Source organism: Lates calcarifer, linkage group LG15 (assembly GCF_001640805.2).
Source record: "Lates calcarifer isolate ASB-BC8 linkage group LG15, TLL_Latcal_v3, whole genome shotgun sequence".
NCBI lineage: Eukaryota > Metazoa > Chordata > Actinopteri > Centropomidae > Lates > Lates calcarifer.
Genome location: NC_066847.1, coordinates 4,913,676 through 4,932,014, shown reverse-complemented (window position 1 = coordinate 4,932,014; position 18,339 = coordinate 4,913,676). Strand labels below are relative to the sequence as shown.

The 18,339-nt window shown below is 41.3% G+C and overlaps 1 protein-coding gene and 1 long non-coding RNA gene across 3 annotated transcripts; both read left to right on the top strand.

The window, feature by feature from the left end:
- The first annotated feature begins 192 nt into the window (after positions 1 to 192).
- Positions 193 to 11,150, top strand: brd2b (bromodomain containing 2b). 2 transcript variants are annotated; one of them, XM_018700020.1, is made up of 12 exons: positions 193 to 334; positions 3,145 to 3,433; positions 3,851 to 3,988; positions 4,893 to 5,037; positions 5,233 to 5,396; positions 5,634 to 6,146; positions 6,382 to 6,510; positions 6,632 to 6,877; positions 6,992 to 7,245; positions 7,372 to 7,688; positions 9,094 to 9,219; positions 9,372 to 11,150. In XM_018700020.1, exons 1-12 carry the CDS (start codon positions 303 to 305, stop codon positions 9,500 to 9,502), a joined length of 2,484 nt encoding a protein of 827 aa, XP_018555536.1. In that variant the 5' UTR covers positions 193 to 302; the 3' UTR covers positions 9,503 to 11,150. The 2 variants fall into 2 exon arrangements, with proteins under 2 accessions (XP_018555536.1, XP_018555535.1); XM_018700019.1 differs by having other exon boundaries at positions 9,091 to 9,219.
- Positions 11,151 to 11,434: 284 nt separating this feature from the next.
- Positions 11,435 to 14,407, top strand: LOC127143340 (uncharacterized). Its single transcript, XR_007814667.1, has 2 exons — positions 11,435 to 11,568; positions 12,093 to 14,407. It is a non-coding gene; the product is annotated as an uncharacterized LOC127143340 (long non-coding RNA).
- Positions 14,408 to 18,339: the final 3,932 nt, after the last annotated feature.

Sequence of the window (18,339 nt, the reverse complement as noted above, 5' to 3'; positions counted from 1 at the left end):
AGTTTAACGCAGTGCGACGCCTTGTATTCATAAAAATATGACAGAGAACAAGATGTACCAACCGGGGAATAAGGGGCGTGCGTTTAGTTTGACGGACGTCTGCTTACAGCCAATCGGAAAGCAGAATCGGCCCGAACGTGACAGGAAATACGGGACACTGCCACGTGGTGGGTTTATATAGGGTCAAACGGAAGCGTAGAGGCGCCATTTCATTGCGGAGGAGCTCAGTGGTGTTTCGGTGGAAGTGCAGCGTCAACAGCGGTGGAAAAATTGGATCATAATAACACTCCGCCTACAGCCCGATGGAAGCGGCCGTCAACCCGCCTCACGACAGGTAAGGTCGGCAGTATTTTGCCTCAAACTCAGGGGGTTTGTTTGGCTTTCCAACGGTCGTAACGTAATGTTACCTTGCTACGTTACTGTTACCGTTAGCCTCTCGACAACAACGCTAGCTTGTCTAAAACTGATTTAGCTAGCTTTACAGCAGAGCATCTCACCGTGACTTAATGAACGACAAATTAATTGCTCCTAAATGTGTAGACTCGCCTCTGTTTTAGCTTGTAGCTTCACAAGTGAGCTGGCACAGAGAAGGTAAATGACAGCTGCAGCCCCACCGGCTGGGTCAGCCCGATCGGCTGCTCCCCGCCGGCTCTCAGTCATTCATTGCTCGGACATCCTGCTAACGCTAATCCCGCAGCTCGTGAGACGATCACATCGGACGACTGGTAGTAAACACTGTGTCCAGTATGCTCCTACACGCGGGATTTGATAAACTAAGAGGTGGCAGTGCTCAGATTGATTTATCAGGTATTGTTGCAGAGCTAGCGGTTTGCTAGCCGACGTTGTACAAATATGTGTATGCTGTGGCAAACTGACCGAAATCGACGGACAGGTTAACGTTGTGACCTTTTTATAAAGCAGCACTGTTTATTAAAGGCTTCGTGATTTTCATTTTTTGGCAGAAAATCGCTGTCCGTCATTTCTTTTCTGTCATTGTGAGGCAGTGTTTACAAACAGTGAGGGCGGGGCGTCCAAACCACGCGATCTTCAGCTGTTGGATTGTAAATGTGAGGGCTTGGTTTTTCTGTCACCGCACAGATTAAATAATAAAGACGGTTTGCAGGCTCTGCTGTCTGAGTAATGGTGCATTTTAGTGGAAGCAGAAGCTGATTCAATGTAGATTTAAATAGCAAAACATTAGTCAGAGTCATGGAGCTAAGCAAGAGCTTATTTCTACTAAATAACTAGACCATAGATTAACGTAGTGTTGCATAATTGCTGCAGATGTTTACAACAAATCTTTCATTTGCTGTGATTCTCCAGAGAAAGCAACGCTTATATTTTCTCAGTGCTGAACTGGCATTTTGTTCAGCATATAAAAACTTTGTATTTAGCAGATCCTAAGTCAGTATTTTGTTGGACACAGGTGCACAAGGCAAGGTCTATGATTTCAAAGGCAAATATAAACTGTGCCCTTCCAGTAAAATGAATATTCACAAAACATTTGAAGACACTTTCACCAACTATTTCAGTTATTTTACTTGATAAAAAAGATATAATATTTGGTGCTGGTCTGGAACTTTATGTTGTGATGTATTCACTACACAATAGCTCATGTTTTTCTCAACACAAATGTGGTTTAGCTGTTTGTGTTGTTTGGAGCCTGATTGATGTAGAAAATCAGCTCACAGGCTTTGCCACAGATTGTGTGTCAGTGGGGCAGGAGTGCGTCCTGAACTGTGGGGGTGAGATTTAACTTCTTCTAAATCTGGTTCATGTGCTCTGCTTAGAGGGACTTCCTTTGACTACGTGGACTCAGACGTCTGTTATATAGAACATGGTCTTTGTACTGTTGTCGGCCACAGACGAGGCTGAAAATTGTAGAGCACTTTGAGATCTGTAAAGTCTTTCTTTTGTCTTTGACTTCACTCTCTTAAATCCTAAATTTGTCCTTCATAGGACAAATTTTTGTACGTATTTATGTACGGAAAGAGACCAGAGCACACTGTTTTTACACAGAAAAGTGCAGCGTTTAAATTTTATTAGGCCCTATTATTTTATTTTTAAACAATTAAAAAAATGTTTCTCTTTTGTGTAATTGTTTGGTTTATTTATGTGTTTGTAACATTTCTTTCCAGTGAGTAATTGTGTTTTGACACTGAAATATGTCATTTGAAGCACACAAAAGTTTCAGACATTCTTAATATACTGGCCTTTTACTGTGAAACTTGACTGTTTTGTTGTGGTAGCACAATGGCCTTGTGTAGGCTCATAGATATTCAGAATTATTGCAACTGCATCAGTTTTTCATTAAAAAGTGGCTACAAAATTTACTGCTAAGATTAAAATGACTAATCATTGCAGCTTTATTGCATATGACACATTCAGTTTAACTTCCTGTAAAAGGTATGGAATTAGTGCTACATCTATGCCTGTTTTTCCCATGATTCATGATATATTTATGAGCCATAGATTAAAAATAAAGCTGTTAAATGTGAGTTGCATGTGATAATCTATCACATTTATTTAGCTTTTGCAGGCCTTTCTGTAAGTTATTGTTTGTTTTTTAGCTGGTGAGGACCCATGTGATGGTGGTTCTCATGCCTGTGCTAAAAGTAGCAGCCTGTTGATAGAATCCTGGTTTCCTAGATGACTTTTAGCAGACCAGGAGGCAGAGCCATGGTTTCACTGGTCGTATGCGTTACGTGACTAAAGCATGTATAGGCTGGAGCTTTGACATCAGCAGATTTTCCATGAGTGCGTGTGTTGATGTGAGTGGATGGCAGATTAGAGAAATCGATGGTTGAATCAATGAAGGTGGAAAAAGTCATGCAGCACAGTGAACATAAAATGACCATTTCTGTCATTAGCAGGCATCTCTTTCTCTCTGTGTGTGAACGTTGTGTGTCTTTGTATTCCCACACAAAACTGTGACCACTGTTCTCCTTTTTCATTAATCTTTTATCATATAATGTAAATGAGTGGTGTGTTGTTTGAACTTTCATCCTTGCATGAATGAACTCTAGCATGTCTCTTCCTGTAGTTTGAGTGCAGAGCTCTTCCTTTATCACTCAAACAGGAAAAAAATCAAATCTCTTGTTATTTTTTGCCCATCCTCTGATCTTTCTGTCTCCTTGACTTCAGCTCCCTGGTCGGGTTGTCTAGTGGCGGGATGGACCAACACAACAGCTCAGGCAAACGCATTCGCAAGCCCTCCCTGCTGTATGAGGACTTTGAGAGCCCCTCTCTGCCCCACACTATGCCCCAGGGTCCCCCTGCCCCACCACAGCCCCCAGTCAAGGATCTCAGCCGGGCAGGCCGCATGACCAACCAGCTGCAGTACCTCCAGAAGACCCTGATGAAGTCTCTGTGGAGGCACCACTTTGCCTGGCCTTTCCAAGAGCCTGTGGATGCCTACAGACTTAATCTACCGGTGGGTTAGATATATATGTCACTAACCAGACTCCACTGATTTAAAAACAGCAATTTTACCAAGCAGAGCACAGGAGTGGTACAAATACTGCTGCCTTTGTTTGTTTGTGGTATTGTGTGGTACATTTATTTATGTAAAGCATCTGAATACTTCTTCCACCTCCTTGAATGTTAAACAATAACGCAAACAAGCTGACTTTCTCTTTCCACATTCACTTTTATTTTGATTTCTATGCATGTTTTTGTAACTCATGTTAGTGCCAAGGCTAAGATGTTGTTGGAAATGCCCCCTATAGGATGTTCCCTCAGATGTTAGAAAAAAGTATTCACCCTTAAATGTGTTATCCTTCGAAAACTGTTTGTTTTTGCTAAATTCATACATTAAAAAAAAAGAAAAAACTTTGTCTCTCTTTTTCAGGATTACCATAAAATAATCAAACAACCCATGGACATGGGGACCATAAAAAAGCGTCTGGAGAACAACTTCTACCGCAGTGCAAGTGAGTGCATACAGGACTTCAACACAATGTTCACCAACTGCTACATTTACAACAAGGTAGGTTAAAAGGTAAAAAACAGGTCTTTATCCGTCATGTTTTTGTTTTCTTTTTAAATGTCTTCTTTCCTGATAAAATGCCACACTCTCATGTTTACATTTAATATCAGGTTGACCTTACACAGCGGGGATAACACAGGGTTATATAAAGCTCAAGGCAATTGGAACAGCACAGGAAACAGCTATGTTTACCTTGAAGATATGTGTTGGAGGTTTGGTTTTCTCCCAAACTACAGCATGTCTGCAAATGTAGTTTTGCACCAGCTTTGAACTGACTTAACAAAAGCTTTATTCCTTGCTGATGATACGGGCCCTGGTCCTAACATTGTGAGAGACAGCAATTTTTAAACCCTTCATCTATTTCCCATGAGAAGATGTTCATCTGACACTTTGTAAACAGAAACTTGTCTGGGATACTCTCCTGACCTATGTAATAACTGAACAAGTGCTGACCTGCATATGTTGTACATGTGCTTTAAGAATAACCTGTGAGGCAAGAGGGGACAGTTAAAATGTCAAGTTAATGAGGGAACAAGTGACTACAGCATCCAGCTGTTGAGAAACAGTGTGCAGTGCCAAGAGTCTTAGCCAACAGAATATAGCTGATAGGTGTTGAAATCAGTGATACCAACTGGGAGTGCAACTAAAGGTCATTTTCATCATCAATTTTATCCATTAATCACTTTTTTCAGAAGTAATCTGTTGCGAGCATTTGTGAATTTGTTTGATATTTTTATTCAGTAAAAACTGAATGATAATGTAATGGTGATTTCATCAGTTAACATGTCGATTAATCAGCTAATGATTACAACAACAGTAAAAGAATATTTTCATAATCATGTTTTTAAAAACTCTTTAGGACTTCTTTGTATCGTACGTGTTTGTAAATTGGTTCCTTGGTTAGCCCACAGATGACATTGTGCTGATGGCCCAGTCCCTAGAGAAGATCTTTCTCCAGAAGGTGGCCCAGATGCCCCAGGAGGAAGTTGAGCTTCCTCCTCCAGCTCCTCGGAACAAAAACAGCAGGGGAAGAGGTCGCAAATCTAACGGTGAGTTGGTGACAGCTGGACACATTTTCAGTTTTATATATTGCTACTGAATTGTCTCCATTGGCAGTAGGCTTCTTCCAAATGATTTGCTGTTCCCTTTTGTCTCAGTCTGTAGCTGAGTTTATGAACTCACCTACAGACTGAGTTTATGAACTCAGCTTCTGTTTCTAAAGTCGACTTTACTGTACCTCTCAGCATCGAGGGCTCAGCAGGTGCCGGCAGTGTCGCAGTCGGCCTACTCCCCCTCGTCCTCGGACACTGGGGAATCCATGCTAGCCAACTCTCCCCAGACTGTGCTGACCAAAAGCCTGCCTCCAGCCAACATCATGGGCCTGCCACCTACACAGCCCACAACCAAGGTACATACAACATGATACTGATAATCATAATTTGTGCATAAAAATTTGAATTGTGAAACATTTAAGTGCCTTAACAAAACAGAAGCAACACAGGTTTGAGTGCTGTTTGTCAGGAAACCTTAAAAATATTTGGTATGTTCAGTGCTTTTGTTTTAAGAAAAAAAAAATGTAATGAGTGCAGTAAAGCCACAATATTGTGATTACAGTGATTTCCAACCCCTTTATTTCTTTGTGTAGAAGAAAGGTGTAAAACGAAAGGCAGACACCACCACCCCGTCCACCATGGGCTTGACTGTGGGCATGTCAGGTGTGGGCATGTCTGGAGCAACACACATGGTAGGTTTAGGGAAAGGAGGACACGGGGGTCAAGTCCACGACACCTCCATGCACACTGTCTCCTCCATGGGGAGCATGAGCTTAGACACTCCACCTGGGATGGGCTTGGTCAGAAGCCCCGGAGGTCCTGTCCTGCTCCAGCCCATGATGGCCAGCACTGGACGCAGAGTCGGCAGCGGACGGCCCATCAAACCCCCCAAAAAGGACTTGCCTGATTCTGTCCAGCCTCAGCCCTCGAAGAAGGGCAAACTCAGCCCTCAGCTGAGGTACTGCAGCGGGCTGCTGAAGGACATGTTATCAAAGAAACATGCTGCATATGCCTGGCCTTTCTACACACCTGTGGACGCAGCTGCACTGGGACTTCATGACTATCATGATATCATCAAGTGTCCCATGGACCTCAGCACCATCAAGGTGACTTACATACTTTTAACTCTTGGAAAGAGTAATAGACAATGAATGTTGCTCCTGATTGCAGAGTAAAGTGATGCTCTTTCAACTTCCTGACAAACACAGATGCTGGTGTTGGGGCTAAAAACCTTCAATATACTGTAAAATACAAGTCATTGATTATTAATAAATATATTTAAAAAACACTGATAAAAATGGAAAAAAGCTCTAAAATTGTCCTTTTCCAATTTATCATCAGAGGAAGATGGACTGTCGTGAATACAGGGATGCTCAGCAGTTTGCTAGCGATGTCAGACTCATGTTCTCCAACTGCTATAAGTACAACCCACCTGACCATGATGTGGTGGGCATGGCACGGAAGCTGCAGGTGAGTTTAGCTGTCTGATTCTGCTTTTCAAAACATTCAGTGAATAAAAATGCAGAAAAAACTGCAAGGAAAGTCTCTTAATTGCTAAATTGTATTCTCCTTTCATCTTTTTGTGCCCCAGGATGTGTTTGAGTTCCGTTTTGCCAAGATGCCAGACGAACCACATATGGATCACACAACCCTGTCAATGAGTGGCCACCCAACATCCTCTTCGTCTTCTTCGTCCTCCTCCTCGTCCTCATCTTCCTCCACCTCTGAGAGTGAGCCCAGCAGTGAGAGCGAAGAGAGTGAGAGCAGCCCCAGTTCAGACAGCGAGGAAGAGCGAGCACATCGCTTGGCTGAGTTACAGGACCAGGTGTGCACACAAGTAAGACGTCCAGTACTTTTTATTTAGCCAGGTGTCTTAATTACAACAAACTTCATGTGGAAACAAAATTGTTTTTTCACAGTGATCATTTCTTCAAATGTAATTTGTTCACAGCTCCGAGCCATGCACGAGCAGCTGGCTGCCCTCTCTCAAGGCCCCATCGTCAAGCCCAAGAAGAAGAAAGAGAAGAAGGACAAAAAGGAGAAGAAGAAAAAGAAGAAGCTGGAGAAGAGAAGTCGAGGTGGCAGAAGCAGAGCTGGCTCTGAGGAATGGAAGATGCCCGGAAAGATCCTGAAGAGCAAATCTGCCAGAGCAGGTGGCTCCCAGCCGAAGAAAGGCCAGGGGAAGAAGAGTAACAAGAACAACAAGTTAGTAGTAAAATAATATTCCCTGCACTTACCAAATAGTTTTATTTCATCTTCACATTAATTTGGATGATAATATGTATCTGATAATATTACCCGTCCTGATGTCATCTCTTTTCTATTTTTCAGGACGGCAAAGAAGCCGTTCTACCCAACAGTGGCCCCTTCCATGCTGCCTCACTACGACTCGGAGGAAGAGGAGGAGATCGTGCCCATGTCGTATGACGAAAAGCGACAGCTGAGCCTCGACATCAACAAGTTACCGGGGGAAAAGCTGGGTCGCGTGGTCCACATCATCCAGTCCAGGGAGCCCTCACTGAGGGACACCAACCCAGAGGAGATCGAGATCGACTTTGAAACACTCAAGCCATCGACACTGAAAGAGCTGGAGCGCTACGTCATGACCTGCCTGAGGAAGAAGCCCCGTAAACCGTACGCCGAGCAAGGTAGATCAAAACGTATTTAGTTTGAGGTTTGAGGCAAGCACATACATTAAAGTAAAAACACACCAAACTACAAGTACTCAGCTGCCACTGCCACCTTCAAGCAGCAACACATCTTAGAGCAACTGAACTTTTTAATGCATTTCAGTAAATGAAGTGTGTTATTTTTGTTTTGCTTTGTTTCAAATAAGTCAGCAGTGGTTTGCACTTGAATATTTTTCCTCCAACTTGACTGGATGGTGGAAGCATACAGCTGCGAGGTGGCAGTTCTAGCTACCATTTAGACTTTTTTTTGACAGTGGTTCCCAAAAGATAAGTTTTCCTCTGGACAGATGCTGAATTAGGCATTGAAACAATAAAATAAACTGCATGTAAAATTATAACACAGGGAAGACAGGCCAGATATGAAGCAGCATGACAAGGCAGTCATGCAGTGACTGTGTATGATGGCAAGTCTGTCTGCTTTTTAATCACATTTCAAGATTATATACAGAGGAACAGTTCTACACTTTGATATCTGACTGGACTGCTTAAAAATGAAAAATGTGACCATACTATTACACCAAACTGACAGGCATGTAATGTTGTTTCTCAGCCAGTTAATGACTTTGCTCCTGCTCCCACATCTCTTATTCATCTCTGGGTGTGAGTGAATGAAGGGCCAGGTTTCCCTCCCCGGTAAACACTGCTGGATAAGCTCCTCCAGATCAATACAGCAGTGTGGAAAGTTTTGAGTTATGAATTTGCTGTGTCAGTGTGCGTTGTGCTACAGCACTGTGTCTGTGGCATAAAGCAATTAATCAATGACATGTCGTGGGAGTTTGTGTAGTTGGGTCATGTGAGGAAGCTAAGTTTCGCACACTGATGACAGTTACTATCCTCACTAATGTTCTGTGAGTTTATTTAATGCTGCTACCAGCTAGCTATAATATGATGAGCAATCATTTCTGTTTTTGCACCTGAAGAAAAAAACATCTTTGCTTCACTGTATTATAAAGAGCCAAGTCATCTACTCAGGAAGCTAAGCTGCAGAATGAAGGTGCAACTTATACCTCAGCTCTGTTGGTCTCAGCTTAAAGGAAGTAATGTGGAGAGAGTAGAGCTGAAATGATGAATCTGTACACAGAAAACTAATTTGAAAATGATGATTTGTTAATTTGATTTTTTGCTTGAAAAAAGACTAAATTTACCCAGTTCCAATGTTTTAATATGAGAACTTGTTGCTTTTCTTTGTATTATGTGTCAGGAAACTGGATACCTCAGACTGTTCGTTGATAAAACAAGTCATTTAAAATTTTAATGGCCAAACAGTTAATAGATGACTCAAGAAAATAATCAACAGATGAGTAAGAGTCATGAGTTGGTTGTCAGGTGTGTAACGGCCTCGTCATCTTTTCACTTGCAGCAGCAAAGAAAGGCAGTGTTGGCAAGTCTAAAGAGGAGCTGACTCTGGAGAAGAGGAGGGAGCTGGAGAGGAGGCTGCAAGATGTCAGTGGACAACTTAATTCTGTCAAGAAACCTACGAAACCTAAAGGTGAGTTCACACATCCTCATTGTCTGTACGTCTTCTCACACCTTTACTTTCATTAAATATTTTACCTGCTGCATTAATAGTCCTTTTCATCTGTACCTGGTGCAGCTGCAGAGATGTTATTTATTTACTCTAACCTGCTCCTCTCTCCTCAGTGGAGAAGCCCAGTGCTGCAGAGACTCAAACCCAGCCCTCACGCCTCAGCGGCAGCAGCTCCAGCTCCGACTCTTCTTCCTCGTCTTCGTCGTCCTCATCCTCAGACACCAGCGACTCAGACTCTGGTTGAAATCCTTAGCACTGGCTAGGAGAGAAAACACTAATAACTCAGGGACTTGGGCTGGCCCAGGACACAACACACCCTGAAACAGTAGTTGGCTGAGATATTAGACACCATGGCAAAAAACCAACAAAAACAAAAACATGTAAAGTGGACTCCTAAAATGTTTTGAATGTGGGACTGAGGGATGTGAAACAATGTCTCTGTGGATAATCGTAGAACCCAAACACTAAATGCCTTGGCCCCCCCCCCTCCTCCCCTTTGTAAATACTTGTACAAATTTATGTTTCTTTTATAAAGAAGAATTTTATTGTGATCCCCCAAAGAGGGAAACGGAGTAATAAAAAAAAAAAAAAACAGGATGTGGGAAGACGGCCTTTACTCCAGATCTGCTTTGGCTGGCCTTATGCTGTGTCCTCTGGTGGTGAGGGAATGGAAAAGTCTTTATTTATTTGTTTTCCTCACCCACATTTCCTCAGATGTTACTGGAATTTGAACCAGCAACGTTTTGGTCACAAGCCTTGCTTTTCTAACATCCGGCCTTCTTCATTTTAGACTGACCCCCCCCCCCGACTCAGCCTTAATGATCCAGATTGTTAATAACCGTTAAGATTATTTAGAAAAACACAGTGTTGTTAAGGAGCTCTGAGATTTCTTCTCATGTTCAAGTCTAAGAGCTATTGAGCAGTAAATTTACACAAATCAAGGGTTTCTGACACATTCAGGTGAAAATTTAAAGTTGGTTACAACTTGAGTTGTTTACTTGCATTGTTCTCCTCAGTTTAACATCAAGCTTCAGTCTGCAGCCAGTTTTACAGCCTGTAGTTTTTTCTGAAAACAATGTGTGTTTATAGTACAGTAGAGTATAGAAATGGTTAGACATACTGTAATTACAAAGTTTGCAGTTAAGTTACATATTTTTAAAATTCATTTAATGGCTGCACTATACCTGCAGAAGCCCACCAGCCATTTTAAGACTGACTAGTCTTATAAACATGACACTAATTGAAGTACTGTCTGTCTTCAGTATTTTGAAATCTGTTGTTACAGTTCAGCGTTGATATTGTTTCTCCTCATCACATCAAAACAGTTACTTAAACAGGCTGAACACAGGGTGTTGAATGTTACCAGATTACAGCGCAGGTTTCTAATCCCCACATTAATCTCCTTAACGTGAAGTATTGCATTAGTGTATCTCAGAGACATCTGTAGCACTTGATTACTCAGTGATGGTTTCTTAAGAGAAATCTTTTGGCTGCTCAGCGCTTAACTGGAACAAATGGAGTTGACTGAATAAACTGAAGATGAATAAGTTTTGCATAAAGAAACCGTAAAGTCCTCATAGTCCATGCATAGTCACAGCTGTTGTTGAATGTTCAGTGAAAGAAGATATGCTTGTATATACTTAAACTGTATTTGCTGTTGCACAAACTATTGTATTTCTGCTGTTCAGTCTCTTTTCCCCTTTCTTTTTCAGTTTCATTGTTTCCCCTTTTTTACATGCTATTTTTCATTCCAGTTAACTGTCTCAGTTGTTTTCTGAAGAGCATTCACACCGGCATTGCTGCCTCTGGCCAAGCAGGTTGCCGCCTCAGAACACAAGCAAACATTTCATTTGAAAACTGTGTTTATTAAAATATTCTCTTCTGTAGAAAGAGCTTGAGCTTTGTCTGGCTGTCTGGGATCACAGTGGGAGTTATGCCAAGGTTTCCCCACGCTTGCACATTTTTCCTGCTTCCAACACATCGACACAACACATCCCACCCCTTCACAGGTGCCACTGTAACGAGATAATCAACGTTATTCACTTCACCTGTCAGAGGTTTTACTGGCTCGGCCGACCGGAGTAGAGCTGCAGTGACTAATCAATTAATTGAGCAGAGGTAAAACAGATTAATCAGAAAATATCTGATCACCGAAAAAGCATCTTAGTCATTTAAGCAAAAATAACCTTTGTTGTTTGAAGCATCTGCACTGAGGATTTGATTTGTTTTCTTTGTAAACAGTAACTCTGGATTTTGGACTGTAGGCCAGACAAAAAAAGGACATCCTTGGTCTTTTGGAAGCTATAAAAGGTATTTTTCAATATCAGAAAAAAATCAGTAGGTTAATTGTTAATGAAAATAAGTATAAATGCAGCCCTAGATTAATTCTTAAGATATATCAACTAAAAATGGCAAAGATCTTCTGGTTCCAACCTCTCAGATATGGCTTTTATCCTTATAACATCTCTGTAATCTGAATATTTTATAGGTTTTTGTCTTTTGTTTGGACAAGTCATTTTTAGACTTAGTAGATATTGTAGACTATAGAAAAAAACTAATTGAAACAAACAAGCCTTAATGTGTATAAGGAAGACAAATTGTTTTTAATTTTTCTGACTATATACATGTATAATTGTATAAGTAGGTTAAAAGCAGAAATTAATTACTTGGTATTTTCAGCGGGAAGACAGCCAGTGTCCAACTTCTTGTAATTATCATCTTTGTCCAGTAGATGGGAGCAAATAGCCATGTTAAAATCTCAGTTACATGTTCCATTACAGGAAACGTGGTTGTGGATTGTTATTGATTGTCAGTATGATATTATCACCTATCAGGCCCATGACTCCCTGAAACGACAGAGCAGTGAACACCCGCAACTTCAGGTTTCACAGCTCATCCTACCTGAACTTCACTCCGCAGGCGAACACCTGCAGCAGGGACCACACCATCCTGCAGGCGCCTCTCACCACGTCCCGGGGCAGGTCAGTCATAATACGAGTCTCAGCTGTGTGCTGGTCAAATATGTTTTCAGTCTGAAACGGGCAAACTAAAGAGTGAGAGTGACGGTGTTTTCTGGTGATAAGTGATGTGATTTCCCTCCATCTCCAGCAAACACATCCCTTTCTGTTTAACAATAGATCACCTAATGTGTCATTTAAAAAAAGAGAAATACATTTCAGCACATCTCAGAATAAATGTCTTTATTGTTCCTACAAGTTCATATATTATTGAACATTATCCAAATAAATCATTACTGTAGACACAAGCACAGAGTTTGGACGAACACATATTAATACAACAGTATGAGTGAAGCACAAAAAACAGAAAATGAAATTGTTAACATTAAAGACGTGAAGACAGTGTTTTCGCGATACAATACAAAACAATACAACAATAATAATATATAACACATATAACATTCAACGTTTATTGAAAACTTAGTGAAACAACCTTTTTGCACATATTGAACCTGGAACTAAGAAGGCCTATAGATTATTGCCTATAAAACAACATTAATTATGAAATAAAAACAATAAATAATAAATAAATAACAATAAAGGAAATGAAACCAGTTTAATTAATTTCTTATGGCTCTATCTGCAGTTTTTCCAGAGTAATTTCAAGTGAAAACTACAGGCAAACAGCCAAAAGTTATTTACGTCAAAGGAAAATCAAATGTCCTGTAGTAGCAAGAGGAAAAAAAAAATGTAAAAATGAAACTGCATTAGAAACTGAAAACGTGATGTTCAGTAGTCTGAGCCATTTTCTGGGGAGGAGGATAGTTGAAAGTTGACACAAGCAGTGTGTAATACCATAAGACTGCTGATGAACGAGTGGAGCACGCTTTCCTGGCCCATGATTGACGTGCCAAAATGAAAATTCCCTCTCAGAGGTACTGAATCAATGCCATGGGTTGTGGAAATAGACAATGCAGAGCATTGCAAGTCATCCCAAAGTTCAAAATCAAAGCTGCACCAGTCCTGAAGAACGTAACCCCATTCCCCACACACTGAAGAATGTTGCCCCAGTGAGACGAGTCACTATCATGTTAGAAGAACAAGACATTAAAAAAAAATAAAAAATCAACAAGGCCATAATCAAAGACCTTTGAAAGGAGTTTGGCTCTCCTAGAGAATTACTGGGGGCTGTAAGAGCACCACATAATACATCTTTTGATGATGCTGTTGTAAAGTATCTAAAATTCATCTTGGTGCTCTCCATAATCAAACTCCAAGGCAATCTGCAGCTCATGAGGCTCATCATTCAAGTCCCACAAAAGACCAGTGGATCCCTACAAACAGTTGACATGGACAGCATTGTTAAGCGTCTGTCTCTCCAAGAAAATTACTGAAGGCTGCAACAGCATCACATGATACATCTTGTGATATCAAGATGGTGGCACACAAGTACGCGGAGGCTCTGAGCTCTCTACTTCGGTGCTTTTTGTTTGTGCAGTTTGTGATTGTTTGTGGTGTGGATGTTTGTGTACGACAGAGTGAATGGCACAAAAATATCATATACCCAAGCGAAGTTGCTGGACATTGGATTCGCTTGTCACACCGACATCACAAGGGACACTTTTTTACATCAAGACCTGCACTGGCAACGTTACAGCAGACAAGTTGATTAGGGTTTACAAACACAGTTTCTCCAGGTTTGCCAAGTTTCTGGTGAGTCTCAAGCAGCCTTCAGGGAAGCTACAGGGGGAGACATACCAGGAGCTGCTCCAGACATGACCAGGGGTGAGAGTTTGAGTCCAACCAGCAGTACAGCAATTGTGGGTCTCATCAGCAGCGGAGATGAGACAAACTACAGCCTGGACTGCTATTGTACTGCTGTTTGCATTACATTTCGCTACTTTAACCTATTATGTGCGTTAGGACTTATTGACCTGTTCCTGTGTTATAGATGTTTTTTTTTTAATATTTTTTAAAAATATTGTTTAACTTTGTGTATGCTATTTTTATGTTTATCATTCTTATTATTATTTTAATATATACTTTGAATATATTTTCATTTGTGTATACATTTGTCTATATTTATGTTTACCGTGCTGCACTGTGGCTCTAAGAGCAATGCAGTTCCAATCCTCTGTACGTGCGTACATATGGTAGAATTGACAATAAAGCTGACTTTGACTTTGACCTTATCAGTTCTCCATCTGTGAGTGCACTCATAAACATATGCGTGCGTGCACACGTTTGTCTGTGAGCAAAATGTTACCAGCATTACAGACGATAAGGCAGAGGCAACGCCGCCATGTGGCCACAGCTGTTGTCAAACTGCACCCGCTGAACAAGGCAAATGGCGCAGTCACACTCTGCTCCTGTAACAGAGATAGAATATGGCCAGATGGTGAATAACAAGAAATGGTTAAAGGTGATACATGTAAGTATTTGATTTTCAAAGTTGAGTCGCTGCTGACCAACTAGCCTGCGGATTAGACAGGTTGTTGTGGTGGTCCTTGATGTCATTAGGATGCCTCTACAGTGAGTCTCATCACGGGTGGACTTTATGGTGGTTTGTGTTGTACTGTGCAGCCTCGGTGATCCTGGCGTGGCAGCACACGAACCGATTCTCCACCTGCTACACGTTCTTATACCATAAAATAAAATGACTTAAAGTTAACCTCTCTGAGCTTATGGCAATGACTGTGTAAAGAAATAAGGAATTTTTTGCAATGAACTAAAATCTGAACAGAATTTCAGTTCCAGCTACACATTCCTCTGTGTTATGTATTTATATTGTATAATTATCGGACAACAGCTGGAATATCTAACTAAACAACATAGGCCACATTTAAAACAAAAACTTACCGTCTTATTATGAGGCTCTTAGCTCTCTGATGAAACCTAAAATGATGACAGACAAGACAAATTTTGTTTGTTTACATAAAAATAGGACATCTTTTAATTTTATAAGGTAACGAGCAGAAAGGGCTGGCAACACGAGTCATCAGTGTGTCTTGTGACTGAACTAACGCACTAATTATATCACCAAAGTGCCTCAGGTGACATTTCTGTAATTTTAAACTGTTTTATGAAGTTATATATGTCAAAACAATCAATAAAAAATAAATCAATAATTTCAAAAGTTCTTTGTTGCCTCACAAGGAGTTTCTGTGATTTTTTTTTTACTAAGAACTGAAAATTAAAAATCTAAATATTCGTACTTACTGTTAAACTCACTCCTGCCAAACACTTGTAACAGCCACAGAGGATATTTTCATTATTAAGCATCCTTTAAATGTATCTACTCAACATACATGTTATTGGAATGAAAGCACATTTCGGGGTCTCTTTTAAAAATAAATCATAACAATTCAGTTGCATATGATACAGAAGCATAATTTTCAGTTTGGCTTTTGAATGATCAAAATATTAGATATCTCCATCTTTTACACACAGAGATGACTTTCTCACATTAAAAATAAATCGAATAAATCCAGATTTTAAAGAGGAAAGTATAAATTATCTGTAACTATTTGTATTATTGCTGGATCTATCTGCCAAAATGTGTGTGCATGTGTTGGTCTGTGAGTGCACTCAGACAAACACACACACACACACACGTTTGTCTGTGAGTGCACTCAGACAAACACACACACACGCGCAAACACACGCATTTGTGTTTGTCTATGTGTGTGTGTGCGTGCGTGAGCGCTAGGCAATCCCTTTGATGATCATTCCTTTGTGACACACTCCCCTTGCATGCGACGTCACGTTATGACGTCGCATGCAAGATTGTATATAGACCTACAGATGATTGATTTGGGAGTTAAGGAGATAGGAACGTTGGATTCATCTCAGAAAAGAGACTTCAAGACCACAGCAAGGATACACAGAACGCACCAGTAACCAGATATACATCCAGAAAAAAACAAGAATTCTACAAAATGGAAAAGTCAGTATCACAAATGAGCAACACAGTTGTGATCTCACAACAGGCTCTTTTGCCTATAATAAACAAGTACCTTGAAAAAATCTCTGCAGCACAGTGGAGCATGTTAGCTGCAGGGACAGAGGACTCCACCACAGTAGCTGTGTTAGTGGACATGTGCATCGACATCGTGCAGTCACTCTCTGCAGATGTTCTGCAAATGATCCTGTCGGCATCCCAGACTGAGAGACGAGTGATCCATACATTTTTGGAGGACTCTGTCTCCGATAGTTTAGCTGCTGCTCTTCGCCTCCCAAGCGAAAAACATGAGAGTGCTGAAGAGCTAACACAGCTCATAGAAAGGGAGGTTGATAAAAGGGTAAACTCCCTTGCATCGGTTGCCATCAACAGCCCAGTTTTGCCATCACAGCCTGCGGTTTTTGTTAGCAGTAAAATGTCCAGCATAACAGTTCTTCGCCAAATGGTGTCTCGTGCTACACAGTGTTTGAAAAAACATTTGGGTAGCCTCAACAGTCTTTGCGTCCCTTTCAGAGGCAATGAACCAATGCCTTGGATTGTGGAAGTAGAGCGCTCTAAATCATCCCAGAGCTCCAAATCAAAGCTCTCGGTTCCATCAGTCACAAAAGCTGTGACTAATATTCTTCTGGACTGGTCTGACAATGCACAGGACATTGAAGAGGATGAGGAAAATTCTCCTGTGCAGGAAAGCATTGCTCTTTGCGCTGATCTAACAGCGTTTGAAATTGCGTCAGATTTGAGGCCGTATTCTAATTTTGAATGTGTTGCTGGATGCAGTGACAAAAGCATCCCACTGAAACCTCATTTTAATATGGGGTTAATACATAACAAAGTTAGAGACTTTTTTGCATCAATGTCGCGGCCTGCAGATGACGCCACAAAGGAAGAAGATCGCAAAAACAGTTTCTCAAGGTTTGCTAAAAACCAATTAGAAAAAATTATGGCAGATCTGAGGACGGCGTTTAAGGGAAACAACACCAAATTCCTGGTAAGTCTGAAACAGGCTTCACAGTCCTCTCAGCCGAGACTCATGGAAGCTAGTGAGCCACGCTACATGCCAGAAGCTGAACCAACCACCAAACATTCATGTGAAATTATCAGCATGAAAAAGAGTAACAACTCAGATAGATTTGTGACCATCAGAAGTGATATTGACAGCTTGTTTGACAAGCTAAACCAGCCAGAGGAACCTGCAGCACATGCAAGAAAAAAATTGGAAAACTTCAGTGGTGAAATACAGAAGTTTTCAAAGGAACTAGTGGATAAAATATACGATCATTTGATGACTGGTCAGACATATCAAAAGCCCCTGGTTTCAAGCAATAGATGTCTGTCTGACTCTGTCATATCTGAACTCAGGAGTAAGGTGGACGCCACCCAGTTCCACTGTTCTCCTGAAGTTCTGTATGTCATGACAGAGGATGCAGTGGGAAAGTTCTTGCAGCAGGTGCTAGTCTGGATGGAGAGAGAACCATCAACACCTCACAGTGAGAGAATATCTGGTGCACTAGCCGACATAGAAGACCTATTCACAAAACAGCTGAACCCAAAAAAAGAAAAGAATGTCATTGAGCCAGAGTCCCCCGAAGCCAGCATCATGCCAGAGTCCCCTGGACCCAGCATCATGCCAGAATCCCCTGAAGCCAGCATCATGCCAGAGCCCCCTGAAGAGTCACCTGAAGCCAGCATCATGCCAGAGTCCCCTGAAGCCAGCATCATGCAGACTACAACCCACTTTAGTTCAGGTCCTGCATTGCCTCAGAGTGAGACTGTAGAATTTGAATCCCCCTGTAATCATTTAAATTTCAGGATTCATGTTGATAGTCGTGAATTAATTTCACGCAAGATTCCTTTTAGAGTCAAATCTATTGAAACATGCCCTGAGCCTAAGTCATCCCCTAGCACCAGTCCTAATGAGGACAAACCCAGTCCTAGGACACATGGCCCTACTAAAGAACGTCAGCCCACACCTAAAGGACGTTGCCATAGTCCTGAACAACTTTGCGAAAGTCCTAAACAATGTCGCGCCAGTGTGGCGACCTCTAAAGACCCAGAGGACTCAATGGATAGCTCCTCAGATAGGATGACAAATTACCTCATCACTGCTCTCCTGCTGAGGCTCATCATAAAAGTCCCATGGAAAATCAGGGGATCTCTAGAATC

Coding starts and splice junctions, on each gene's coding strand:
- brd2b (XM_018700019.1), top strand. CDS start 303: ATGGAAGCGGCCGTCAACCCGCCTCACGACAG. Junction 3,989..4,892: donor ACTGCTACATTTACAACAAG/GTAGGTTAAAAG, acceptor TTCCTTGGTTAG/CCCACAGATGACATTGTGCT. Junction 6,511..6,631: donor GCATGGCACGGAAGCTGCAG/GTGAGTTTAGCT, acceptor TTTGTGCCCCAG/GATGTGTTTGAGTTCCGTTT.